The sequence below is a fragment of the Patiria miniata genome, unplaced genomic scaffold, assembly GCF_015706575.1.
Source record: "Patiria miniata isolate m_02_andy unplaced genomic scaffold, ASM1570657v1 HiC_scaffold_19, whole genome shotgun sequence".
Taxonomy (NCBI): Eukaryota; Metazoa; Echinodermata; class Asteroidea; order Valvatida; family Asterinidae; genus Patiria; species Patiria miniata.
In genome coordinates, this window is record NW_024037057.1 from 2,468,669 (window position 1) to 2,496,474 (window position 27,806).

A 27,806-nucleotide genomic window follows, 5' to 3' on the forward strand; every position below is an offset into this window, starting at 1 on the left:
TGTTTACTAGCTCGGTATTTTTTGGTATCGTTTTGATTTTATTTGCTGGCCTCGACGTGTATCTACCTACACGCATATCGAGGCTGAGGATGCGCAATGGCGTTCCAAGTGTTGGACCACTACCACACGCTTAAAGAATACCCCGGGACTGTATGCTGTATCTGTCCACGCCGGTCGGTAAGTGGTCGGGTGACCTTCACCGGGCCAATTGCCAACTTGCATTCGATTCTAGGGATAAATCCGTGTTTGACATTCAACGCTCCCTCTGCTGTTGCAAACCTGCTACAAACCGCGCAAGTCAATGATCCGTTGCAAAGTATTTCTTGCATAATTTTGTAAAGAATTAACCATAGCGGCAATGGATTGTGCTTTTCATTTAACAAAACAAATTCTTGAGGCATAGATGCAGTTGCGTAGCCAGGAATTTTTCAGTGGGGGAGGGGGGGCCGCTGGGGGGGGGGGGGGGCTGGAACATTTCATGGGGGGGGGGGCGTTATGAAGATCAATGATATTTTTTTAAGAAACTCAAAATCTCAGTGGGGGGGGGGTGCGACTGGGGGGGGGGGCGACAAGGTTTCATGGGGGGGGGGGGCTGTCCCCCCCCACGCCCCCCACCCCCGTGGCTACGCCACTGCAGTTCATACATTTAAACTTGTATGAAAAGTCAAAGAAAAGTAACTCCCATTTGACACCAAGTTTGTGTTAACTTGCCGGTAACGCCCTAAACAATTATCCAGACAAATGTGTTTATTTTGTAACAGTTTATGTTCGTCTGTCGGTCTTCTATGCTGTTATGTTTACTTTTAGGTACCTTCAATGGTACTATGTTTAATTAACCTGTTCATTTGTTTAATTAAACTAATAACGCACACATAGTTGCCAAATATGGCACTAACAACTTTGAGGTCGGCAATTTCGTCTTTAAAAATCTGGGTACGTCGGGTTACCGTACACACAATTGTCCTGGAGACAACAGTACCAAAGTACAGAAAGGCGTACGCAAGAGCTCCCCAGCAAGTATCGCGGACGCCATTATGATTCCAAAATGTCTCACTGTGTCACACAGTGAAATAACTAAACAGCGTCGTTGTATTGTGAACACATAAAGCATTCAAGTCGCGTTCTTGCACACTCTCTGCAAGTCGACATAGATATCCTTGAACCACTGCCCCTGCTTTGCATAACAAGTGCACATGAATGAACGATTCGACTTTTATTCAAAGAAATTTCTATGTACAGTCACCAGACTCTATTCAGTAAAGTCCCCGTCAAAACGAAAGTAAACAATCCACGTGCATAACGCACGGCTACACCATCGTACAGTGTGGCAGGGACACCAACAAGTAACAAAACAACTACATTTTTTTTAAAAATTGATAAATATTCTGATTGAATTTTGTTAAAAGATACTTGTTGGTGAGGTATCACATATTCTAGCAAATTGATAAAAATGTACAATATTACAATATGCAATTTTGAGGGAAATGCGCAAAATACTGCATAAATAATTTCACTTGATCATATTCATAATACACAAACCGACAATTTTTATTTTCAGACCCACAACGAGAAATATTGTTAACACTGGGCTTATTGTGAGGAGTTGTTATTTGAAGATGTTATTTTCAACATAATTTCTAAAAAATTTAATGGGACATTCCTGTGACATGAGCCTTCCAGATGAAAAGATTATGTGTGGGAAAGTATGGTACACAAACATGACTGTGTGAAAGTAGTTGTTGATGCGATCCCTGAATTTACAGCACTCCGTAGGGTGCACACCATTACATAAATTCCCATAGGCACCAAAGATAATACCCCAATTTAAACAAATCGGGGAACATACTCTGAACCCTCACAGGTGATCAAAACATACATCAAATGAAAGCTGAATTAATCCTCTTTACCTTTTTGGAAATCTTTTTTTTTTGGGGGGGGGGGGGGTTGACCTATGACTTTTGGGTGATTTTTCCCTCCAACGATGATCACCCCCTCGCCATTTTGAAAAACAAACAAACAAACAAACAGATTCCTTCCACTCCATTTCAATATAGATTCCATTCAAATGTTTTGTTCAGAAATCCAAATTCAGGGACATGGACCCTTCACTTCTACAAATACAGACCCTCAAGTGCAGGGGCCAAAATTCTTTATTATTACAGATAAACTAGTATACAAATCGTAATTTGGCCGGATTAGGTCGCGCCTATTTGGGCTGCCTCTCATATGTACTGCGATCGGGAAATCTCCAGCGTAATAAAGACTTGAAGAAACTTTATTTGAATTATTTGATATTATTTTATTTTAAATCTTAAAACATAAAATAAAAGCTAAAAGTTGGACAGGCTGCCACGGATATGTAAAAGTAAAAAAAAAAACAATTGTCATCAGACAATTATCCAAACCCCTGCCAATAAAACAGATTTAAAATTCCATTCATAACAATTAAAGTACATGTACTATTGAAAAGTAAATTGTACAAATCATACGAAACCACACGAGACGAGACATGACGAGACATGACGAGACGAGACAAGACGGGGAGATGAGACTCAGCAAAAAAATCATAGAGTGAAACATTAGACAAACCAGACAGATACAAAAATATAAAAACGAACTAATAAATAAATACTCTTACAACCCAACAAACAAACAAACAAACAAAACAAACAACCAGACTCTATAACGGGAATGAATGACAAACGGGCTAAAAAGATTATTACAAACAAAACAAAACAAAACCGAGAAACAAAAGCAATCCCATTCCCCAGAGAGAAAAATGGAAACCATAAAAACAAACAACCTAGTTGACATACATAGGTCTACACTCACATTAAATACACACACTAAAGAAACAACAAGAAAATACCCGGGAACAAAATGAAATAAGACACAATTTTACATTGACGATAAAATAAATATGACTGCAATATTTCCTCCCTCAGTTTTGAAAGAAAAGATTCACAACCTTCCATAGTTAAAACTTTTTCTAATTTTAACACGGTGACTTCGGAGAACATCAATGAGGCAATCGATCAGTTCTCGTATCTTGTAATCCATGTGTCTATCAGTTCTAAGTTTCAAGTGGTGACACGTTAAAGGCTGTGCGATGGAGCTGCCCTGCAATTCATTCCTGAAATTATTGTTGCATCTCGAACTATTAGTTCATTAACTTTATATTAGAATCAACATTATTATCCATGATAACGAATTTGGCGGGAAACAGAGCTTTCACACAGTGACTTTTACTGGTTTATTTAACTTTGTGGGGATTCCTCCAACGTCAGGCTTTTCCTTGGTTTCAACACCGGTGTCGGAGTATCACAACACTAACTGGGGGAACCAAGTAAGCCAAAGATTCTAGCTGAACCGAGTGGGCACGGTACAAGCTATTGCTTCGCAGAGACGGCCGGACTGAAGCGGGAGCGGACCGCTACAGTGACGGGGAAGCAACAGCTGGACGGGGCCAGAGAGTGTACACACTACAGTTCGAGCCATGGTGTGCATGGTCAACCGGGGCCAGTGGCGTAGCCAGGAATTTTTCAGTGGGGGGGGGGGGGAGGGGAGGGGGCGCTGGGGGGGGGCGCTGGGGGGGGGGAGGGGGGCGCTGGGGGGGGGGAGGGGGGGGCTGGGGGGGGAGGGGGGCGCTGGGGGGGGGGGCTGGAACATTTCATGGGGGGGCGTCATGTAGATCAATGATATTTTTTTTAGAAACTCAAAATCTCAGTGGGGGGGGGGCGACTGGGGGGCGACAAGGTTTCATGCCCCCCCCCCCCCCCCCGTGGCTACGCCACTGCATAGATGTTACAGAAGCTATCGCAATCTCATGAAAACAGTTGTCTGAGTATCACCAGTTCTCTATTAGGTCGGAGCCCTCACAAATTGTAACCTCTCATACATTGTGAGCAATGCACATTTTAGTGTGACCCCACGCAACAGCTTATCGGCAAGTCAGCTTTCGAAATTGTAACGTCATTTCGTGCAGAAATGTGGAAGCTATTGATTTGTCAAGTTTGGGTTACGGAAGTCCTGATAGAAAGCGCACGCTGAATACAGCCCCCCCCCCCCTAAAAAAATTCCTCGTTCCCCCAGGTGCCCCACCCAAAGAGCTTAAATTTACCGCTCGCCAAGGCATTGTCTTATATAAAAACGAAGAGGAATCTAGATGACAATTTTTGATTTCCCTTTACCGTACAGCTTTTTAAATGTGAATAAATTGATCAGAAAAAAACGCCCTCTAGCGTAAAATCCTAGCTATACGCAACTGGCTCAATTGGTCTCTCGGTCAAGATGCAGTCTTGTTTTGCATGATTAGTCGCCAAATCTCTTCGCATATCACAGACCCTTGCTGTGCGGGGGGGGGGGGGGTTATTCCATAGACTACGAAAACACTTGTTGGGCAACACAATTACGGAGTTCGTGACACTTACCGTAGCCGGGTTCCAAGTATGCCGGTGGTGGCTGGAATCCAAGGGTTCTACACGCCACGTCGGTGTCCCAGCGGTCCCAGCCGTCGGAGCATACCGTTCCCCAGAGCCCCAGCACGGTGCTAAAGACTTCCAGTCGGCCCTCCCCGGGTCGAGACCCGCCAACCAGTCTCCAGGGTGCTGAGTGAATTGATGTTTAACAAGTATTTAACACACATTAGAAGTAAAATAACAAGATTTCGCGGAAGCCTGTCTGACGAAATCTCGGGCCTTAAAATATGGTAAATGTAGGATTCCAACATTGAGAAGGTATCCCAAGGAGTGATTCCTTTAAGTAATATTAAACGGTAGCTCTACTTACTTAAAATTGAAAACCTCCCTTATGTCATTGTTTTCGTGTAAACAATCGAACCTTTACTGATCAATTCTCTCCGAGGTGTTTTACTGTTAATTAATTTACTTAGTCAGGGCAACGTTCCCTCGAATAAGTTTTAAAAGTTAATCCGTTACAACTCTTACTTCACACCATTATCATTTATCATCGTGGGTGAATTCCTCGTTTATATCTGCCAAGGACCCTTCTTCAGTACACATCTGTTTTTCAGAATAGAGGACAGTCCTTCTCCCAACAATTTTCTTTTGTACAAAGTTATTTAACAATCAGTTTTTGAGCCCTAAGCAATATTAGGATCGTCGTTGACAGAGGGCGGTACATATTTTGGTTGAGTTTAAATCAGAGATCGAATACGAATATGATGAACTCAATTCTTAAAAAAAAAGGGGGGATCATAAAGAATAAAGAATCAATTAACGGGAGAATAGATTCAAGCGAAGAAATTTACTGACAAAAAGAGGGGAAAGAAGATATAGGCGACTTCATTTTCTGATTCTAACCTTCACAAGAAACACTTCCACACCGAGCAGTTTGGCTGTCGTGACCGGGGCAATCGGTGCGATTTCCCCGGCAGACCCTGGTGCGATTTACGGTGCCGTAACCGCATCCACTAGAGGCAGAGCACGGTCCTATATCCATCCAGGCTGACCACTCTGTGGTGAAAGATTATAAAGTCAATCAACGATTAAGATATTTGGTATCAGTGATGAATTGAGCTATGTTGCACAACTGACAATCCCATAGAAAAATTAATGTGTTGATAAATTGCAATTACTCACCTGCGCATGGTGCCTGATTCCAGCAGTTCCTGTACTCAAAGCTCATTCCGATGCAGGAGTCTGGGATGTAGACTGAGCCTGCGCACTCCCTCGACCTACTTCGCTTTCCCTGACCACACGACACTGAGCAAGAACTCCAATCGGACCATTCAGACCATTTTGCTGCATATAGTGTAACAATCAAGTTTCAGTTATTTTTGGTGATAAAAATAATTAAATATCTTCGGCACTTTTTATGGGAGAGAGTAGAGATTAACTTGGGTTTTGTTGTGGCGACATTTTGTTCAAATGAACTGATTAAGAGTTCCATCTTGTTTTAATGTGAGTTTTTTTTTCGCTTCCGGTTCGTTTCCCTTTCCATGTGAATACATTAAAGAGTTTACATCTGAATCAAAATATCATCCTAGGGCAAAGTACGTTGCGAGGGTGACGTCACAAGCGACGTCATGTGATATGAATTCAAAGTTTGAGTTCATTGGTATTGGCCGTGATAGGCACTTTTAAGATATACTGTCAAAACACCTAATAAATTTGACGAGAGAAAACAGCCAAACTTGCACCCAACTGATATTAATGCAAATTTAACTGTTTTCTAGTTTAAAAAAAGTGTTTCCAAGTGTATAAACTTTGAAAATGATATAACCCTGGCGTCATCTAAAATGTGATTATTAAGCTCTGGCAGGAGCTTCTATATGTCACTTGGTGGTTGGTCGGTTAGTCTGTCTGTCTGTCCCCGGAACATTGACCAAAAATACTCGACTAATTGACCAAATGCCATGCTGTTGTCAAGAAGGCACTTTTGAACTGTTTTCGGAGTTCCGATTTTGTTTCGATGGATGCGCATGCGCGTTTAGTTTGACCAAAATGACAGGCCGTGGTCACAAAATGCACTCTTGATAACGGTTTTCGGAACACATATTTTGTTTCCATCAATGCGCGTGCGCGTTGATTTTTGCATAATGTTATGTCAGTCCACGAACATTTACCAAAATAAGCCCCATAAGTTTCCAACAAAATATAACTACCAAATTTTAATTTTAAAAAAGCAACCAAAATCAAATAAATACTTGTTTGTAACAATTCGGAAAGATTCTTATGAACAGTTTCTAAATGGAGGCAAAATATGTGCAGTATAGTCACGTGGTATTCGTTACAAATCGCTATAAATATAGGTATACATCTGACGTATGGTGTTCCATATGTGCCATCGGCGTCGCATTTTTAGGCGTCGATTTCTTTTAGGCTGTGGCAGGGATCATTTTGATGGATTTCATGCCAGACTTTCATGGAAGACGGCCAGAGCTTGTGCACTCGCACTTGTTTTCGTTTCATTTAAGTATTGATATATAATCTTAGATTTGTAAAGCAATTACTTTACTGTTAAATTGTATGTGTATGTAACAGCCTTGGTGTAGTCATGACAATTGTGCACAATTCTGTTGTTAAGTGTGGTGTTATCATAGTTATATATAAATTATAATTTAAAAAGTGTGATCGGTAGGAAATTTTAATATGCATTGAAATATGCCGTACGGACAATCACGATAATTTGTTTGTAAATATCTTTTTCTGTGGACTGTAATATTCTCATAAAACCAGTGAAATTACAACTGTTTTCTTTGAGAATAGATAAAGATCTCGGCACGCTGATGTTGTTTGCAAGTATGTTTTCAAAAACCGTTTCCGTCATTAATGATAGAGTAGTTAGAATTTTCACTTTTGAAAAAAAAAACATTTTCATTTTATCTTTTAATTTCGTTGTGTTAACATCAAATAATACTCAATATGAACGCTCTACTTAAAAAAAAGGTTTAATTACCAATCATGTTTTCGCAGTAGTCTCCTGTCCAGCCGCGGCTACAGACACACTTGTACTTAGGCGTGGCCTCGTCATTCGGTACGCAGTACGCATCATGCTGACACTCGTTATCGCAGCACGGGCAAATTGTAGACTGTTTCATCTGAAATTATGATAATTAAATAATTCTTCTTAAATACCTAACACAGTCTACCCATTCCCATTGGTCGAGAGCCCGTCACGTGGCTGGTTTTAAACGGTTGATAAGGTAATGGCTGGCTGGTCTAAAACACTTTGCCAATGTCACATGAACTTTTGACTCCTATGAAACCTCGTGCCAGCACCGTTTTGTTGGTTGCACGTTCACAATCATCACGTAGGCATGCGCAATACTACCAGTGATTCCTTATTTCATAGTCCTAAATTCACACTACACCGGTATATCGGCGTTCTGTGCGACATCAAGCAGAACGCGTGATACGCGCGACAATCTCCTCCATATTGGGTTGTTTACCCGAGGGCCTTACCATTGAATAGCTAGAGGGGTGTTTTGAAAATTTAAAACGTTTGACTGGTTTTGACTTTTAGATCGAACAGTTTTGATATTTGTTCGGCTCGGGTAATAATAAGCATCCAGACTTCAACCGATCTTAAACAAGGTGTTTAATACCTCCCCAAGCACATAACTATTCCCTCATTAACTCCGCTTTTTCTTTAAAAAGAGGAGAGGTATCTATCTGTTAAAGATATCTATCTGCTATCTTACTTCAGACGATCTGTCAGAGCAACGTACATAGACATGTAGCTGGCTTGCACCTATTCACGGATGTGTAACCGATTGCAAACAAAAAGTGGACTAAATTGGGGACAGTCGGCTGACCATCGTTGGAAATTGATACAAAAATTGCACTTTTCTTGAAAATGACAGCACACTCGGTGCCACGATTTCACAGGATGATTGAGACTGTTATTCACTTACAGTCACGTATTAAAGGTAAAATGTATTTCAGAATAATTTGGAGGTTTTGTTTTTGATGTTTGCAAATGTTGTTTTACCTTTAAGGCAGTGACTTGAGTCGGGTCATTTGGTCAGAAAGGTCGAATCGAGGCGAATCGACATGGCTGTAATTATTTTCTTCATCTGGCACATTTGGGGTAATGTGCATTTCACTTCAAAATATTAAAATTGTGGGTTTGGTGGAATAACCACACAAAATGGCGATATGAACAGCTAGTTTTTCCCGAGCCCCATAAATATCCCTCATGTGTACCATTTCTAATGCTCCCTATTATGGGAAGAGGCTAGTGCTCTAAATTTGTATTATTCTCAGAAAGCCTTTTTCAAGAGGCTACAGCCTTTCCCCCTATATAAAAAAATGTAGGTTTATTGGGTAAAATATAAGAAACAAATTGGACATTCGTGACGGGAAGAATCGCAGTTATTTAAGAGAACAGAGAGTGCATCTCTACACAGTTGTCAAAAACTTACTTTCACAATTATTGGTGAGGCTCGACCGAGGTAGACGACTCCCTCTCCGCTGTCGCTCTCCACTAAATCCTCCGGGAAGTCGGTCCGAGTTGCCCCGTTTAGCTCGCAGAGTCCGGTTGCTCTGCGGTAGTTGAGCGAGCGGCAGCCGCCGAGGCTGGCGCACTTCTCCCCGCAGACGGTCAAGCTCGGCACCCGCTCCAGCGTGCGGAGCGTGTGGTTGCGCAGATGAAAATGATCGATCGTGGCCGAATCTAGTTAAAAAACAATATGCATTTACCTGGATATAAGTTATAACTTTCCAATATTAACAATTTATATCTGTATCACTTCTTTACAAGTTGGCCTTCTATTGTTAAAATGGATTGAGTGCCCCACAACTTTAAAAGGTCCCCTTATTACCCCGATGTTCCCGATTATTTTAAATACCCCGATGTCTACCCGATGTCTACCCGATAGTCCTCAATACCTATGTTCCCCAAATCCTTAGGGTTAGGGATAGGGTTAGATGGTAGGGTTAGGGTTAAGGTTGTGGAACATAGGTATTGGGGAACATGGGTATGCACACCTACTGCACCCCCCCCCCCCCAACAACAAAACATTGAAGATTGCCACCGCAACCTTCTCTCCGTTTACAAGTAAAACGATCGTCCCACAAAATAAAGCATAATTATTTCAAAAATTCAATTTAACAAAAATAGTTTACCTTCAGTGAAATCAGTAGTCACCGCAGGTGCTCCAGTGATTCCGACTGTCACAGTGTCAGTCGAGCACTGTACAATAATAGCCATGCACGCTAAAGACACGATCAACAATGCCGAACACAGCACAGACTCCATAGCGTTGTCGCAGGCGCAGGATTGCAGCAAGTCCAAGATTGAGCCGTGTGTAAATTCAGACTTAATAATAGAAACAATATCTTATAGTCGCTATTACTCAGACTGTCTGATGAGTGCACTTGATGCGACTATGGTGGAACCTGTGTTGGATTTAATCTACCGAGCCATTTTATACGCACAGCTCTTGAACCTTGTAAAGAGAAAAATCAATATTTCGTTGATCGACGAGCGATGTTATTTTGCTCGGACGACGATATCGGTTACCATAGAAATGACACACCTTTGAAAAGTTCACACCCTCTTGCCACGATAGCACAACGGGCTCGTGTGAGTTTGTCTTACATACGCAGTGTGGACTTCCGAACAAAAGACGTCCACATAATGTAGGTAGCACCGACGTTGTGTGGACTTACCCCACGTCCACACAGTGTTTCCCCAATTCTGGAAAACAGGTTTAGAGGCATTTTTGGGTTAGGTTTATCTGTAGCAGAATGAAGAGAAACACTAAAGGGAATCATAGAAAAAAAATTGGGTTGAAAGAGTTTTCACAGTTTGAGAAAAATGAGTTTTTTCACTGGTTTTTCTTAACTACACGAAAGCAATGGAAAGTCCACACTAGTCATGTGAAACAAGTATGTGTGTGTGAGCTTGTCTTACATACGCAGTGTGGACTTCCGAACAAAAGACGTCCACATAATGTAGGTAGCACCGACGTTGTGTGGACTTGCCCACGTCCACACAGTGTTTCCCCATTTCTGGAAAACAGGTTTAGAGGCATTTTTGGGTTAGGTTTATCTGTAGCAGAATGAAGAGAAACACTAAAGGGAATCATAGAAAAAAAATTGGGTTGAAAGAGTTTTCACAGTTTGAGAAAAATGAGTTTTTTCACTGGTTTTTCTTAACTACACGAAAGCAATGGAAAGTCCACACTAGTCATGTGAAACAAGTATGTGGGTGTGTGTGTGTGTGTGTGTGTGTGTGTCCTTATGCGCAACCTCGCTCTAAACCTCATTCTGATTTTAATTAAAAGTTCGTGTTATTTAATGGATTGCCCCTACCAACGTGTAATATGGAGGAAGACGATTACTAAAAATTGTTTTGAACAAAAAACAAAAATAAAAAACCCTTCAATCAAGTCTAATTCTTCTTTTTGTGCTTTTCAGGAGCGAACATCAGTTTACTTTTATTTTTAATTACGGGTTGGACCCTTTGAATTTCCGAATTCAAAAGAAGAAAAACTGAACTTGTATTTACATCGTGCAGTATCTTTCAGATTGCACAAAAATTATGATACCGAAAACAATAATTTAAAGCTAACAGGAAATCTGTCCCGTTGCGTTCATCCTTTGACACATACAAAATGAAACCCGCAACACAAGCACACTTCCTCTTTGATTCGTGCGAGATAAACTTCCTTTTAAAAACACCAACAAATGTATAGATAAAATAAAACTAGTAATATGATTTTCGAGGCCTGGATATATGCTGCAGCCAATTTTAAGTTTGTAAATTTTGTAATTCGCCTGGTATTGACCCACACTTGACAAAAACAGCGGTTTCATCCACTGCCTAAATCTGTATAAACAAATTAGTGTCATGTTGATCGATTTCGTAAAATTACCAGGGGTATACGAGGGAGAATATGCATATTAATATATTTTGGGAGCCACTTGATTCATTGCTGATTCTCCTTTTGTTCTCCGATCTTCCTGATTTATACACTCCTGTGAAAGGCATAATTTATTACGCATGAGTTCATATTACTTTCGATTCTCACTTTAGGTAGGGATCAGAAGATTAAAGAATCGAATACAGTGCGAATCGATTCAAGCGAGCAATACTGCTGACATGAAGGAAAAAAGAAAGTATGGGATCAAACAGTGAATATAGGCGAACTCATTTTCTGATTCGAACCTTCGCAATAAACACTTCCGCACCGGGCTGTTTGGCAGCCAGCACCGGGGCAATCGGTGCGATTTCCCCGGCAGACCCTGGAACGATTGGAACCGCACTACAGGCGGCACGGTTCGGCATCCGTCCAGGCTGATCACTCTATAAGGAATAAAAAGATTCGTATCATGGGATCAAAGTAGTTGTGCTCGTAAGTACAGTGCATATCAAGCTCTCGTGCATAATTGACATTATAAACAATCCAAATGTGCTGAGAAATGTACTAACAACTGCCTACATTACAATATGAATTAAGTGGCATAGCCTTGGGTCTGGGAGGCGTTCCATCCTAAACCTCTCCCTCCAGGGAGGCGCATAAGCTTACACACAGGAGGGGGTTTGAACATAATAGTGCCCCTGCAGTGCACACTTCGCAAAGCACTTCGGGGGATTTAAAGGGAATGTACATCATTGGCTTTTGCTGTAATTTTCAGAAATGAACTATTTGAGGGGTTAGTATAATACATCAAATATTGTTACACTGACATGTTTGAAGTTTTGTGTTCGAAAATGCTGGAAAAACCAAGAAAAACAAAACTGTTCAAGTAGTCTGGTTTCCTGACTCCACTAAATATAAAATGGATCAATTTACAGATGCTGGAAAATTGTAAGGTAAGGGTACCAGTCTAGCTGGCCTGCACCCGTTCATGAACATGTAACCAATAGCAAACAAAATTTGGACTGAATTAATGGTAAATTTGGAGCAGTAGTTGAACAATTGTTAGGTTTTTCCAACGGTGGTCGGCCGACCACCGCTGGCAATTTTTACAAAAATACCATTCTCTTGAAAATCACTTCACACCAGGTTCCATAATTTTACAGGATGCTTTAGACTGTCCATTACCAACATCCTACTTAGGTATTTCGTAAAAACCGGGTAGTGTTATTTTTCGATGTTTGCAAATGTTGTATATTCCCTTTAATACGATTAATGCACGCACATTCCACGCAGAAGTTTACAAAGTTTACTTCCGAAGTGTACTTTCCCAAGTTAGCAGTAAACCGCTCAACTTCCATTTCCAGCAGGTTATGTGTATAGGGATCGATATTGAATATATCGCGGAATAATTAGGCCTATAATTAAAATGGAAAAGGACTATTGGAGGTGTTGTGCACAAATGATTGCAGCATCAGGCTTTCATGGACATCGATGGTGTGTGTGTTTTCAGCAAGTGTCGTTGTGGCACAATGCATCCATTTATCCAGAGTGGGTTCATGCGTGGGTCGAGATACAAAGATTTCTATTCAAACGCAACGAGGAGAACGAGAACGCCTTCGTGAACCTCAACTTGTCAACTTGGCTGTGCGTCAAAAATACAAGGTTTTTTTCGAAGGTATGAGAAATACCCAGCGTTTAGTGCATAATTCTTAGTGCATTATTCTGAGATTATACTGTAGTGTACACGAACTGATTGCGCAATGTATATTTTTGAGTACGATTTACTACAGCATGCAAAGTGGTCGAACCTATGGAAATCACAAAACAGAAAACAGAAAAAAACTTGTGTAGAAGTATTACTACTTCTACACATTGTAGCGATGACACAATGCAGCCATTATCCACAGGGAGTTCATGCGTTGAGTAGAGAGGGGAAATTATATTCAGACGAAACGCTGGAAACGAGGAGGTTTTTGCGACCTTCAACCTGTCAACTTTGGCAGTTTTATTTTTCTGGCTATGAGAAATACCAATCGTTCAGTGCATAGTCTAAGCTAAACTCGAAGTTTACACCAATTAAATGTGCATTGTTTGCATACGATTGTATACAGCATTCGAAGTGGTTGAACCTATTGTATATGAAGTACGTTTAGTGATTCACGAAACGGAAACTGAAATACAGCAAACTTACATGGTCTTTGTAAACTGTACGTGATTAGCATGCAAGGCAGGTACTCTTACTCATTCCTGTAACATTGGCGATGCTGTGAGAGTGAATGAGCGTTTCCGGGTGCATATTGAGATATTCACGCAGTTCAGTCACAGTTAACAAAAACGACTTTCTCGTAGCACATTTTGGCAATTAATCGCAAAAATTCGGATGCACATAGGTTGAGTAATAACCGAAAATCTGAGAAGTTGTCATGCAATTATTACAACCCGAATACCTGTTAATAATAATCACAGGGTTCAATGATCGATACAAGTGTTCTTCCGTTCGCGGTTTTTTTTCCTTGAAGAAAACATTGTCAAAACTGAAAAAAATTCCTGGTGGACACTCAATATATAAAAAAACCTCATCCGGATCTTAATAACACTGATCGCACATTCTCAATTCAATTTACTATTGAATATTATCAAAATTCCTTTGCACAGGTGAGGCAAGATGGCGGAAGCTGCAGCCAAATCTGTGCTGGGTATGATCAGTCGGGGACACCTCGAATGCCCGATTTGTTCCTGTCGTTTCGCTCATCCCAAGATGTTGGACTGCCTGCACAGCTTCTGCCTGAACTGTCTAGACAAGCTCATCAGCAGTCAGCAACCCAGGGCAGACGAGATTACCTGCCCAGTTTGCAGGCAGGGAACTGCGGTACCAGACACCGGATTGCAGGGTCTACCCAACTGCTTTTTCCTGAGTTCCCTCGTCGATGAATTCAACAAGCAGGAGCAGTTGCTGGGAGACGCGCCAGCGAATGCTCAAACGTGTGAGGAATGCGAGGAAGGCTTGGAAGCCATTTCAAGGTGCTTAGATTGTGACGGGAACATCTGCCAGAAATGTCTTGATACCCATCGGAAGATGAAATCTACTAAGAAACATCGGATCGTCAACTTGAACCAAAGCGGAGCAGAGGTATTCGTACCTCGGTTGGATCTTGGGAAGAAGGATACCCTGAAATGCAACAAGCACACTACACATGAACTGTGTTTTTACTGCGAGACATGCAAAACCTTGGTCTGTGCAAAATGTGCTGCGTTAGATCATCGTACAGCGGAACATGATTATAGAGAGGTTGCAGATGCTATAAGATCGTACCGCCAGGATGTCGGAAAGATCCTACAAAGGTTCGAAAACAGCAGAGAGGACTTCAAAGTCGCCGACGATTCATTGCTACATGCCAGGGACAGGTTGAGAATCATGGTCGCCCGGGCTTGTAAGGACATTACCGACAAAGAGGAAGAAGAGATTGCAAAGATCAAAAACAAATCCCGACTTCTTAGAGACAAAGTAGTACAAATCGGACAAGAACGAGATAGGAAGTTTGAGGAAGTCCGGAAAAGCAACCGTTACAAGATGGAACGGGCTGAGCAAATCGTAGCAACAGTCAACGACTTGATGCAGCAAGCTGAAGACCTTGAGCTTTTGGACCTCAAACCGAAGGTGATGCACAACTTAGAGTTCCAGGAGGAAGTCAAACTGGAGCATGCACAGCATGAGCTCTCATTCATTGGCGTCAAATGTCAAGATGTCGTGGCAGATACAGACCTCGGAGAAGTGATTCAGGAAGAAAAGTGGCAGTTGCAAGCAGAGTTTGGTGAGGAAGGTCCTGAAGATGGACAATTTCAGTTTGCAGCGGGCGTTGCTTGTCTAAGCAACGGTGACATTGCCGTAACAGATATTGATAAAAAGGAGTGCACGCTTTTTACTTCAACTGGGAAGTACAAAACACGTGTTGGTCGGGAGAAATTGAATAAGCCCATAGGAATAGCTGTGACATGTGATGACCAACTTTTGGTCACCGATGAGAAGTATGTAAAGGTGTTCAACTCCAATTTAGAATTCCTTCGCCAGTTTGCACCATCACACCATGATACAGGAGATACCTCAGAGAGTCGTCTTACAGTTATCGCTGTTGTGAAGAATCGGATAGCAGTCACAGACCGCGGAAGACAGCTGGTCTCTCTCCATCAGCTGGATGGATCCTTGATTACAACTGTTCCAAATGACTTGGCTCGTGCCGGTTTGGCCGTTGGCATAAACGAACGCTTGATCTTCACAAACTTCGTGGAGAGTAAGTTGATTTGCACCACCCGTACGGAGGATGAGGTGTTCAATATCCATACTTCGCTTGACGGGCAAGCTGTGACGCCCGTCAGCGTGTGCTGCGATGATGCCGGTGACATCTACATGAGTGTTTATTACGAATCAGATGAGAGTGGTGGAGTGCACCATTATTCACCTGACGGTGTTTTCCTCGGGCGGGTGGCTCGCGGACTTCACTCTCCCTGCGGCCTGACATTCGCGCCAAGCGGAGACCTCGTGGTGGCAGATGAGGTCTCGGTCAAGATCTTCCAGCGGGTGTGAGCTAGAATATCTCGTGTGATTTATTAACATCTGTGAAAACTATAAGTACGATAAGCTACCATCGGATTTACGCATTTGGGCACATTGCCATTAACGCTGACAATTTGCAAAGATTGAGCCTCATTTGCACCTCTTAACGTGAGAAAATTAAGACATCGAGAAAATTATGACATCGAGACGCACAATGGGATCATCGCTGGGTTTTTTCAAACTAATGACGATGCAGAACTAAACTTAATTGGCCAATCTGGGCACGCTGTCAATTCCATCTCGGAGGCCCTCTGAAATGGCTAAAGCAATGTGCTTGCTATAGCCTTTTAGATAACTTGTCATGGGCGGTAATCTTTGCCCATTAGCTTGCACAATGTGTCGCCATTGAAAACGGGCCCCGTGTCAATACACTTCGATCACGTGCCAGGATTCCTCCAAAGACACCAAACAAGAAGCAAAACCATTTGTATTAAACGAAAATATCATTTTCAAGGTTTAATAGTGTTTCCTGTTATACTTTTTTGATTTTTTTTTTTATTATTGTGTTTTTTTTATAAACTTTTTTTAGGGGGATCGATTTTTCATTTTCACTCAAGTTCTTTGACATTTTCAACGAACATTTTTCAGTTTTTCAATGTAAATTTAACGATTACTTTAGCAAAGTCACCACTAGCGGGAAGATTAATTTGTGGTTGTAATGTATTTCATACTTTTAAAGTAGAGTCGTTTAAGGATAACGACTCATTATGGCACTTTATAGCTACTGACTTTATTACAATTAGAATAGACGAATTTCACGGTTTTGGCACAAATGAATAACAATGTATAATAAAACTGTAGGACTATAAATGATGCGTAGGAGGAGATCATAATCGCGAGAGGGCGCAATATAAAAATGAGGCAAGAAAAGTGGCATCGTTCACTTCTATTACAAGAGCCCAGCCAGTTTAACTGATTAAGTCATTGCTGTTCAGCTTTGCGTGTAGTTCAAAGTGACGTATGTATTTTAACAAGTGCCCAAGCAAGAGAAGTTCAACTAGAAATCATGTCAACAAGCGTTCAAGTGGTTCTGATGTCAAGGAAATGTGACGACTTTGTTGTTATCGGGGGATTTCGCCCCCACACACCGTGATACATCCTACCGATAATAGACTTTATACCACAAAAAATTGAATTTGTAACTGTTGTATTTATTCATATCCTGAAATATTTGTTAAAACGATGAGTCTATAAGGTCAAAGAAACCAACAAAATGAATCCAAAACATTCAAGAATAAAACAGCATAAAAGCATTTGATTAAAATACAGAAGCTTCTTTGTATTAGCAGATTGATATCATGCTAGTCTTATTACACCAGGCGTTGCGAGGTAGCAAAGGCAATTCAATTACTAGGCACGAGTGCACGGGATGACTGCTTCGAATTTGGACCTCTCAATTTGCACTGTACCACGAAAATAGCTGTTCATTTTCCCAACAATGTTAAATAGGAATAGTGTATTGCACAGCGACATCTCTCTTCAAGTCAAGTCTAACCCTTTGGTTCAAATTTGACCGCGAGTAAAACCTTTGATCGGATTTTCAACTGGATCTGGTGGTTACTCAAGTTCATAAAAGGTAGGTATGACAGTTAAGATTATACGGAAATGTGGAATTTAAATTTTTGAGGGTGTGGGTGGTTCATAAAGTAAATGAAACCGAATGCAGGACTGTACTATTCAGCCTGTATTTTTGTTGGGCTGCAACAGGGTGTGTAGTCTGAGTATCACCCGTTATCCACGGAGCCATCTCCTGTCTAACTTCTGATATGTCAAAGCATGCAGATTTATGCAAGCCGCGCGCCAGCCAATCGGAGACGACTTTAATAAATCGTGACGTCATTTCATCCCAAAATCAGGACTAACGCTGTGATTGGTCAATTCGTATGCAGCGTTTTGTAATACAACAACAGCCGGGAGCGCATTCGCGTAACATGATACCGAACACTGCGCGCCATGATTGGTCAATTCGAATGGAGCGTTTTGTAATACAACAACAGCCGGGAGCGCATTCGCGTAACATGATACCGAACACTGCGCGCCATGATTGGTCAATTCGAATGGAGCGTTTTGTAATACAACAACAGCCGGGAGCGCATTCGCGTAAAGCCCGGTTCATACTTCACGCGAATGCGAATGCGAAGCGAATTTCACGTCACGAAGCATTCGCTGCGAAATTCGCCCGAGTTGAAATATGTTCAACTTTTACGAATTCGCAGCGCGAATACTTGCCACGACGTCGTCAATTCGCGTTCGCTTTCGCTTTCGCGCCGAGTATGAATCGGGCTTAACATGATACCGAGCGCAGCGCGCCGTGACATTTTTTTTAAATCCATGTCTATGACGCGCAACGGGTGAATGACCGAAGACCCGATAGACCTATAGAAATCGCCTGCTGATTGGTCTTGCGGGGTCTTGCCTAATTAATCAGCAAATCTGTTCGCGCATAATAGACCACGGCATTCGCCGTGGTCTATTACATAGACTACAGGGTGTGCTGCTGCAGATAGCAACTGAGCGAAATAAATCCAAAGACCTATTGTTCTCTCATTTTATAGACCATGATATTATGCTTCGTTGACCATGAACTTGTGTTTAAATACAAAAAGAGGTGGTGGGGTATACGGAATGCTGCTCAAACACTTGCTTTCTATTCAGGCCAACGCGTACGTTGACACACGTTGTGTGTTAGTAGGTGTTCCGATGACTGCTGAATTAATAACGACAAAAAATATTAAAAAAGCAACAGTGTATCCTCCACCGCTCCTCCCCCCCCCCCCCCCGAGCGTGACCAGTTAAGATATGCCTCATTTCTTCCCCGAATTAAATATAACATCAATACAACTCAGAAATATGTTTGTAACTTACTCAAAGACATTATTTTCTCAGATTCTCAATCACGATTTAATCAAGAACGTGCATCAGAAATTGTTACTACATGTATTAGTTATCCAGGTATGGTACCGGAATGTTATTTCATTCTTTTATTGTAGAAAGATGTCGGAAGCTGCATACAAATCCCTGCTAGGTACGATCAGTCGGGGACACCTCGAATGCCCGATTTGTTGCTGTCCTTTCACCGATCCCAAGATGCTGGACTGTCTGCACAGCTTCTGCTGAACTGTCTAGGCAGACAACACTACTTGCCCGGTTTGCAGACGGGGAACTGCGGTACCAGACACAGGAATGCAGGGTCTTTCCAACTGCTTTTTCCTGAGTTCCTGAGTCGATGAATTCAGCAAACAGGAGCGGTTACTTGGCAATGTGAGGAATGCGATGAGGGCTTACAAGCCGTCTCAAGATGCTTAGACTACTGTAAAATCATCTGCACAAAATGACAAGAACCCCACGAGCGCATGAAATCCATGAGACACCATCGGATCATTGGACAAGAACAAAACAGATTCGATGTTGCCCCGATCGATCCTCGGAAGAAAGATACTCCGCAATGTAACAAGCACACTAACCACGAACTCTGTTTTTACTGCGAGACATGCAAGACCCTATCGTGTGCAAAGTGTGCTGCGTTAGATCCTCGAGGAGCGGAACATGAATACAGAGAAGTTGCAGATGCCATACGATCGTACCGTCTGGATGTCGAACAGATTCTGCAAAGGTTCGAACAGAACAAAGTGGTTTTCAAAGTCACCGACGATTCGCTGACGCATGCCAGAAACCGGGTCAGAATCATGGTCGCCCGGCCTTATAAAGACACACCGCCAAAGAGGAAGAGGAAATTGCAAAGATCAAAAACAAATCTCGCCTGCTCAGAGACAAAGTAACACAAATCGGAGCAGAACGAGAGAGGAAGATGAGTTCAAATTGGAGCATGCACAGCATGAGCTCTCGTTCATCGGGGTGAAATGTCACGACGTCCACACAGCTACAGACCTCGGTGAAGTACTTCAGGAAGAAGAATGGGAGTTCAGGGAAGAGATTTTTGGTGTGGGATTGGAAGAATTTGAGTATGCTACAGGCGTCGCCTGTCTGAGCAATGGCGACATTGCCGTAATTGACAGTGATAAGAAGCAGTTGATGAGTTTTACTTTCACAGGGAAGTATAAAACAAGTGTTGGTGGGGAGAAGTTGAATTACCCATGGGGAGTAGCTGCGACCTCCGATGACCTACTTCTGGTCACTGATGAGGAGCTTGTTAAGGTGTTTGATTCCAATCGACCTTCATTCGCCAGTTTGCACCTTCACAGAATGAGGAAGACGTTGATTCAAAGAGTTATCTCACCGATATCGCTGTGGACAAGAATAATCGGATAGCAGGCTTTGGTGGATTCTGTGTCGGATTTAATCTACCAAGCCATTTTATACGCACAGCTCTTTAATCTTGTAAAACAAAAATCAATATTTTGTTGATCAACGAGCGATGTTATTTTGCTCGGACGACGATATCGGTTACCATAGAAACGACACACCTCTCAAAAGTTCACACACTCTTGCAAAGATAGCACAATGGGCTTGTGTGGGTGGATGTGGGTGTGTGCTGGAATTTACTACCTTACGGAGACATGCACACAATAGGGAACAAAAGATTGTATACGTCTCCAGAAGAACATTTCTATAGATGAATACGTCTCCACAAGAATTTCACGAAATAGATATATGGATTTTACTCAAAAACTAGGAATTTCCAAGGTAGGTTGATTTGTCGCAAATAGAAGAGTTTTAGAAAAGGGATATTTAGTCCAAATTTCAGCCCAGGAAATTAATTCTGGTTAAAATAAGAGCATTTTGAAACTTCAATTTCAAACTCGAAAACTTTACTACACGAGAACAAAGAAATGTCTCCACAGGAATACAAATTCCAGAATGGGTGTGTCAGTGTGTGTGTGTGGGTGTGAGTTTGTCTTACATTCCCTATGTGGACTTGTGAACAAGAGATGTCCACATAATGCAGGTTGTGTTAACGTTATGTGGACTAAGCCATGTCCACATAAGGTTTTGCCCTTTCTGGAAAACAGGTTTAGAGGCATTTTTGGGTTAGGTTTATCCGTAGCAGAATGAAGAGAAACACTATAGGGAATCATAGAAAACAAATTGGGTTAAAAGAGTTTTCACAGTTTAAGTAAAGTTATTTTTTGTACCGAGTTTTCTTAACTACACGAAAACAAAGGAATGTCCACACAAGGTATGTAACGTAAACCTGTGTGTGTGTGTGGGTGAGTTTGTGTTACATACCCTATGTGGACTTGTGAACAAAAGAGGTCCACATAATGCAGGTTGTGTTAACCTTATGTGGACTAAGCCGTGTCCACATAAGGTTTGGCACCTTTCTGGAAAACAGGTTTAGAGGCATTTTTGGGTTAGGTTTATCTGTAGCAGAATGAAGAGAAACACTATAGGGAATCATAGAAAAAAAATTGGGTTAAAAGAGTTTTCACAGTTTAAGTAAAGTTATTTTTTGTACCGAGTTTTCTTAACTACACGAAAACAAAGCAATGTCCACACAAGGTATGTAACGTAAGTCTGGGTGTGTGTGTGTGTGTGTCCTTATGCGCAACCTCGCTCTAAATCTCATTCCGATTTTAATAAAAAGTGCGTGTGATTTAACGGATTGCCCCTACCAACGTGTTATGGAGGAAGACGATTCCTAAAAATCGTTTTGAACGAAAAACAAAAAACAAAAACCTTCAATCAAGTCTTATTCTTCTTTATGTGCGTTTCAGGAGCGAACATCAGTTTACTTTTTTTTTATTACAGGTGGGACCTTTTGAATTTCCGAATTCAAAAGAAGAAAAACTGAACTTGTATTTACATCATGCGATATCTTTCTGATTGCACATAAATTATGATACCATTGTGTTCATCCTTTGACACATACGAAACGAAACCCCAAACATAAGCACAATAATTCTCTGTGATTCGTGCTGAGATAAAGTTCCTTTTAAAAACACAAACAAATGTATAAATAAAATAATATTTATATGATTTTCGAGGCCTGGCTATATGCTGCAGCCAATTTTAAGTTTGTAAATTTTGTAATTCGCCTGGTATTGACCCACTTTCGACAAAAACAGCGGTTTCATAGACTACCTAAATCTGTGTAAACAACCTAGTGTCATGTTGATCGATTTCGCAAATTTGTTAGGGTAATATGAGGGAAAATATGCATATGAATATAATTTTTTTGAGCCACTTGATCATTGCTGATTCTTCTTTTGTTCTCCGATCGGCCAATGCTTCGTGATTTATAGACTCCTGTGAAAGGCATAATATATTACGCATGCGTTCACATTACTCGGTGCCCCGAGACAAACAAAGTTCGATTCTCACTTAAGGTAGGGAATCGAATACAGTGCGAATCGATTCAAGCGAGGGCTGTTTGGCTGCCAGCACCGGGGCAATCGGTGCGATTTTCCCGGCAGACCCTGGAGCGAACCACGGTGCCGTAACCACACCCACTAGAGCCGGATCACGGTTCGGTATCCGCCCAGGCTGACCACTCTATAAGTAATAGACAAATTCAATCATCAAATAAAAATAGTTGTACTCGTTTGTGCGTATAAAGTTATTGTGCATAATTGACATTGCAATATGAATTTTATCGCGACACATTTATTAAAGCCGGAGTCCATCATTTGCAGCTATCAAAAAAAATAACTGGTGTAATTATTGTTGAAAAATATACTGGTTGAAAGATAGTAAGGGGACTAAACTCCCTGTGGAAACATTCTTTCTGGCAAGCTTTCATTTTGAAGAAATCAACGAAAGAAGGCATTTTCAACGGTGCGTCTTAAGAAGCACTGTAGGAAAATTTAAATTAGTATTTCGTTTTGTTATTCGGCGCAGCATTGGCACGACGCACGGGCGCGCACTGTTGCTATAATTCATCGGATCAGTGCAAGACATCGCGTAAAGCTGCAACTCAAAACATTTCAAAACATGATTTAGCAACTTTTGATTTGAAATTGAGATCCTATAATGCTGTTTTTTTTTCTCGAAATATACAGCTGTCGAAATATACAGCTGAAGCTGAGCTAAGACTTCATCAGGTTAGCTGTTCAGTATCCTTCATTAGCTCTTGAACACTTTTGTTGCTTCAAACGGAACAAAATGCACAAATACAAATGATGGACTATGTCTTTAAACAAGAAGTGGTAGTTAAGTGCAACATTTCAATTCTAAAAACGAGGATGGCCTTATTACTCACGCATTTATCATCCCTATCGGAAGTGGCATAGTCTAAGGTTAGGGAGGGGTTCCATCTTCAACCTCTCCCTCCAGGGAGGGGGATTAATAAACACTTACACAAAGGTGGGGGTTTGAACATAAATATCGCTCCTACTGGCTAGCACGTGCTTTGCAAAGCAATTCAAAACATGATTGTACGCACATTCCACGCAGAAGTTTACAAAGTTTACTTCGAAAGTGTACTTTCCCAAGTTAGCAGTAAACCACTCAACTTCCATTTCCAGCAGGTTTTGTGTATTTGGATCGATATTGAATATATCACGGAATAATTAGGCCTATAATTAAAATGGAAAAGGACTATTTGAGGTGCTGTGCACAAATGATTGCAGCATCAGGCTTTCATGGACATCGATGGTGTGTGTTTTTTTTTTTCAGCAAGTGTCGTTGTGGCACAATGCATCCATTTAACCAGAGTGAGTTCATGCGTGGGTCGAGATAGAAAGGCAGTTTTCTATTCAAACGCAACGAGGAGAACGAGAACGCCTTTGTGAACCTCAACTTGTCAACTTGGCTGTGCGTCGAAAATACAATATTCTTAAGCGAAGGTATGAGAAATATACCCAGCGTTTAGTGCATAATTCTTAGTACATCAGGGGCGGATCCAGGATTTTTCGCGGGGGGGGGGGGGGGGGGGTCAGCAGCCCAAAATTCTGAAAATGAACGGGGGGGGGGGGGGCTGGTACCATATTTCAATAAGGGGCGCTGTTCAAATTCACTAGAGTACAGAATGGTGTATCGTATTTTTTACTGATTTGGGTGTCACAGCAGGGGGGGGGGTTCGACTTATTTTCGACTTTTTTTTTTTACAGAGCTGGGGGGGGGGGGGGGTTGACCCCCCAAAAAAACCTCTGGATCCGCGCCTGTGCATTATTTTGAGATTATACTAAAGTTTACACGAACTGATTGCGCAATGTATATTTTTGAGTACGATTTACTACAGCATGCAAAGTGGTCGAACCTATGGAAATCACAAAACAGAAACTAAAATACACTAAACTAATAGGAACATTTTTTTTTGTTTATAAGGAAAAAAGCTTGTGTAGGCCTACTCAGTATTATTTAGGTAGCATCAGATTAAAAAAAAACCAATACGGTAATCACACTTTCCATGCAGATTTTGAGTAATACAGCCTTTTCACCCCAAAATAAGTGTGTGTGCTGTCTGTATAATACTAAGCGCTAGCCACATTGAACGCGAAGGGGGCAAACGGGTTGGATGCCCCTCACCATGCCCCCCGTAGCGCCGGCCCTGACGGACCGGGATTGGATGGGGCGGGAAAGTGGCAACGTAGCGGAGAATTGCGGTTTGCCTGATTTCACATGAAGTCAGGATGTACCTGTGGGCGCCACTGATTACCGCAGAGATCAAGTTTAAGGTGCACCTTAGATGTTTGAGCTCGGCTAGCTTGCTGGGGGAAAAGGAGCGACAATGATTTGAGACCGAAAGCAAGTCGATTATTTTCTTAAGCTAATATGGACGTAAACATTTGCAAAAGAAAAAAGCGAGACGTGAAATTTACGCGAATGTTTAGGTCAATATTAGTTATTTGGGGCAAGTCGTGAACAGCTGTTGTTTGTGAATATTAGCGCCAACACCTGCGACCGAAGAGTGAGACGTGACATTTTTTACGCGAAAATTGACGTCAATATTCGCAATTTGCGATGTCCATTCAAAGCCACCATTCATTAACATTGTAGTGATGACACAACGCAGCCATTATCCACAGGAAGTTCATGCGTTCAGAAGAGAGGGGAAATGATATTCAGACGAAACGCTGCAAACGAGGAAGCTTTTGCGACCTTCAACCTGTCAACTTTGCTTGTTATTTTTCTGGGTATTAGAAATATCCAGCGTATAGTGCATAGTCCTAGCTTAACTCGAAAGTTAGACCAATTTCATGTACATTTTTGCATACGATTTAATACAGCATTCGAAGTGGTTGAAGCTATTGTATATGAAGTACGTTTAGTGATACACGAAACGGAAACTGAAATACAGCAAACTTACATGGTCTTTGTAAACTGCCCGTGATTAGCATGCAAGGTAGGCACTCGTACTCATTACTGTAACATTGGCGATACTGTGAGAGTGAATGAGCGTTTCCGGGTGAATATTGAGATATTCACGCAGTTCAGTCACAGTTAACAAAAACGACTTTCTCGTAGCACATTTTGGCAATTAAGCACAAAAATTCTGATGCACAAAGGTTGAGTAATAACCGAAAATCTGAGAAGTTGTCATGCAAGTATTACAACCCGAATAACTGTTAATAATAATCACAGGGTTCAATGATCGATAAAAGTGTTCTTTCGTTCGCGTATTTGTTTCTTGCAGCACACATTGTCAAAACTGAAAAAGTTCCTGGTGGACACTCAATATAAAAAGAAATCTCATCCGGATCTTAATAACACTGATCGCACATTCAATTTACTGATGAATATCATGAAAATTCCTTTACACAGGTTTTGTGAGACAAGATGGCGGAAGCTGCAGCCAAATCTGTGCTGGGTACGATCAGTCGGGGACACCTCGAATGTCCGATTTGTTCCTGTCGTTTCGCTCATCCCAAGATGCTGGACTGTCTGCACAGCTTCTGCCGACACTGTTTAGACAAGCTCATCAGCAGTCAGCCACCTGGGGCAGACGCGATTACCTGCCCAGTTTGCAGGCGGGAAACAGCGGTACCAGACACCGGATTGCAGGGGCTACCAAACTGCTTTTTCCTGAGTTCCCTCGTCGATGAATTCAAGAAGCAGGAGCGGTTGCTGGGACATGCGCCAGCAAATGCTCTAACCTGTGAGGAATGCGAGGAAGGCTTAGACGCCGTCTCAAGGTGCTTAGATTGTGACGGGAACATCTGCCAGAAATGTCTGGATACCCATCGGAAGATGAAATCTACTAAGAAACATCGGATCGTCAACTTGAATCAAAGCGGAGCGGAGGTACCTCGGTTGGATCTTGGGAAGAAAGATACCTTGAAATGCAACAAGCACACTACACATGAACTGTGTTTTTACTGCGAGACATGCAAGACCTTGGTCTGTGCAAAATGTGCTGCGTTAGATCATCGTACAGCGGAACATGATTATAGAGAGGTTGCAGATGCTATAAGATCGTACCGCCAGGATGTCGGAAAGATTCTACAAAGGTTCGAAAACAGCAGAGAGGACTTCAAAGTCGCCGACGATTCATTGCTACATGCCAGGGACAGGTTGAGAATCATGGTAGCCCGGGCTTGTAAAGACATTACCGACAAAGAGGAAGAAGAGATTGCAAAGATCAAAAACAAATCCCGACTACTTAGAGACAAAGTAGTACAAATCGGACAAGAACGAGATAGGAAGTTTGAGGAAGTCCGGAAAAGCAACCGTTACAAGATGGAACGGGCTGAGCAAATCGTAGCAACAGTCAACGACTTGATGCAGCAAGCTGACGACTTCGAGCTTTTGGACCTCAAACCGAAGGTGATGCACAACTTAGAGTTCCAGGAGGAAGTCAAACTGGAGCATGCACAGCATGAGCTCTCTTTCATCGGCGTCAAATGCCATGATGTCGTGGCAGATACAGACCTCGGAGAAGTGATTTAAGAAGAAAAGTGGCAGTTGCAAGCAGAGTTTGGTGAGGAAGGTCTTGAAGATGGACAATTTCAGTTTGCAGCTGGCGTTGCTTGTCTAAGCCACGGTGACATTGCCGTAACAGATATTGATAAAAAGGAGATCATGCTTTTTACTTCAACTGGAGAGTACAAAACACATGCTGGTCGGGAGAAATTGAATAAGCCGTGACATGTGATGACCTGCTTTTGGTCACTGATGAGAAGTATGTGAAGGTGTTCAACTCCAATCTAGAATTCCTTCGCCAGTTCGCACCATCACACCATGATACAGGAGATACCTCAGAGAGTCGTCTTACAGTTATCGCTGTTGAGAAGAATCGGATAGCAGTCACAGACCGCGGAAGACAGCTGGTCTCTCTCCATCAGCTGGATGGATCCTTGATTACAACCATTCCAAATGACTTGGTTCGTGATGGTTTGGCAGCTGGTATAAACGAACGCTTGATCTTCACAAACTTTGAGGAGAGCGAGTTGATTTGCACCACCAGTACGGGGGATGAGGTGTTCAATATCCATACTTCGCTTGACGGGGAATCTGTGACACCCGTTGGCGTGTGCTGCGATGATGCTGGTGACATCTACGTGAGTGTTTATTACGAATCAGATGAGAGTGGTGGAGTGCACCATTATTCACCTGAAGGTGTTTTCATCGGGCGGGTGGCTCGCGGACTTCACTCTCCCTGCGGCTTGACATTCGCGCCAAGCGGAGACCTCGTGGTGGCAGATGAGGTCTCGGTCAAGATCTTCAAGCGGGTGTGAGCGAGAATCTCTCGTGTGATTTATTAACATCTGTGAAAACTATAAGCTACCATCGGATTTACGCATTTGGGCACTTTGCTATTAACGCTGACAGTTTGCAAAGATTGAGCCTCATTTGCACCTCTTAACGTGAGAAAATTATGACATCGAGACGCACAATGGGAGCATAGCTGGGTTTCTTCAAACTAATGACGATGCAGAATTAAACTTAATTGGCCAATCTGGGCACGCTGTCAATTCCATCTCGGAGGCACTCTTCAATGGCTAAAGCGTTGTGCTTGCTATA

General features: G+C 42.0%; 1 protein-coding gene and 2 pseudogenes across 1 annotated transcript; 2 read left to right on the forward strand and 1 right to left on the reverse strand.

Moving 5' to 3' along the window:
- LOC119726009 overlaps positions 1–12,690 on the reverse strand; it is a 31,467-nt pseudogene extending 18,777 nt beyond the window's left edge.
- A 1,307-nt stretch (positions 12,691–13,997) lies between these two features.
- On the forward strand, positions 13,998–15,914 carry LOC119725960 (E3 ubiquitin-protein ligase TRIM71-like). The gene has a single exon (XM_038197589.1). It carries the CDS (start codon positions 13,998–14,000, stop codon positions 15,912–15,914), a length of 1,917 nt encoding a protein of 638 aa, XP_038053517.1.
- A 9,708-nt stretch (positions 15,915–25,622) lies between these two features.
- On the forward strand, positions 25,623–27,520 carry LOC119725962 (annotated as a pseudogene).
- Positions 27,521–27,806: the final 286 nt, after the last annotated feature.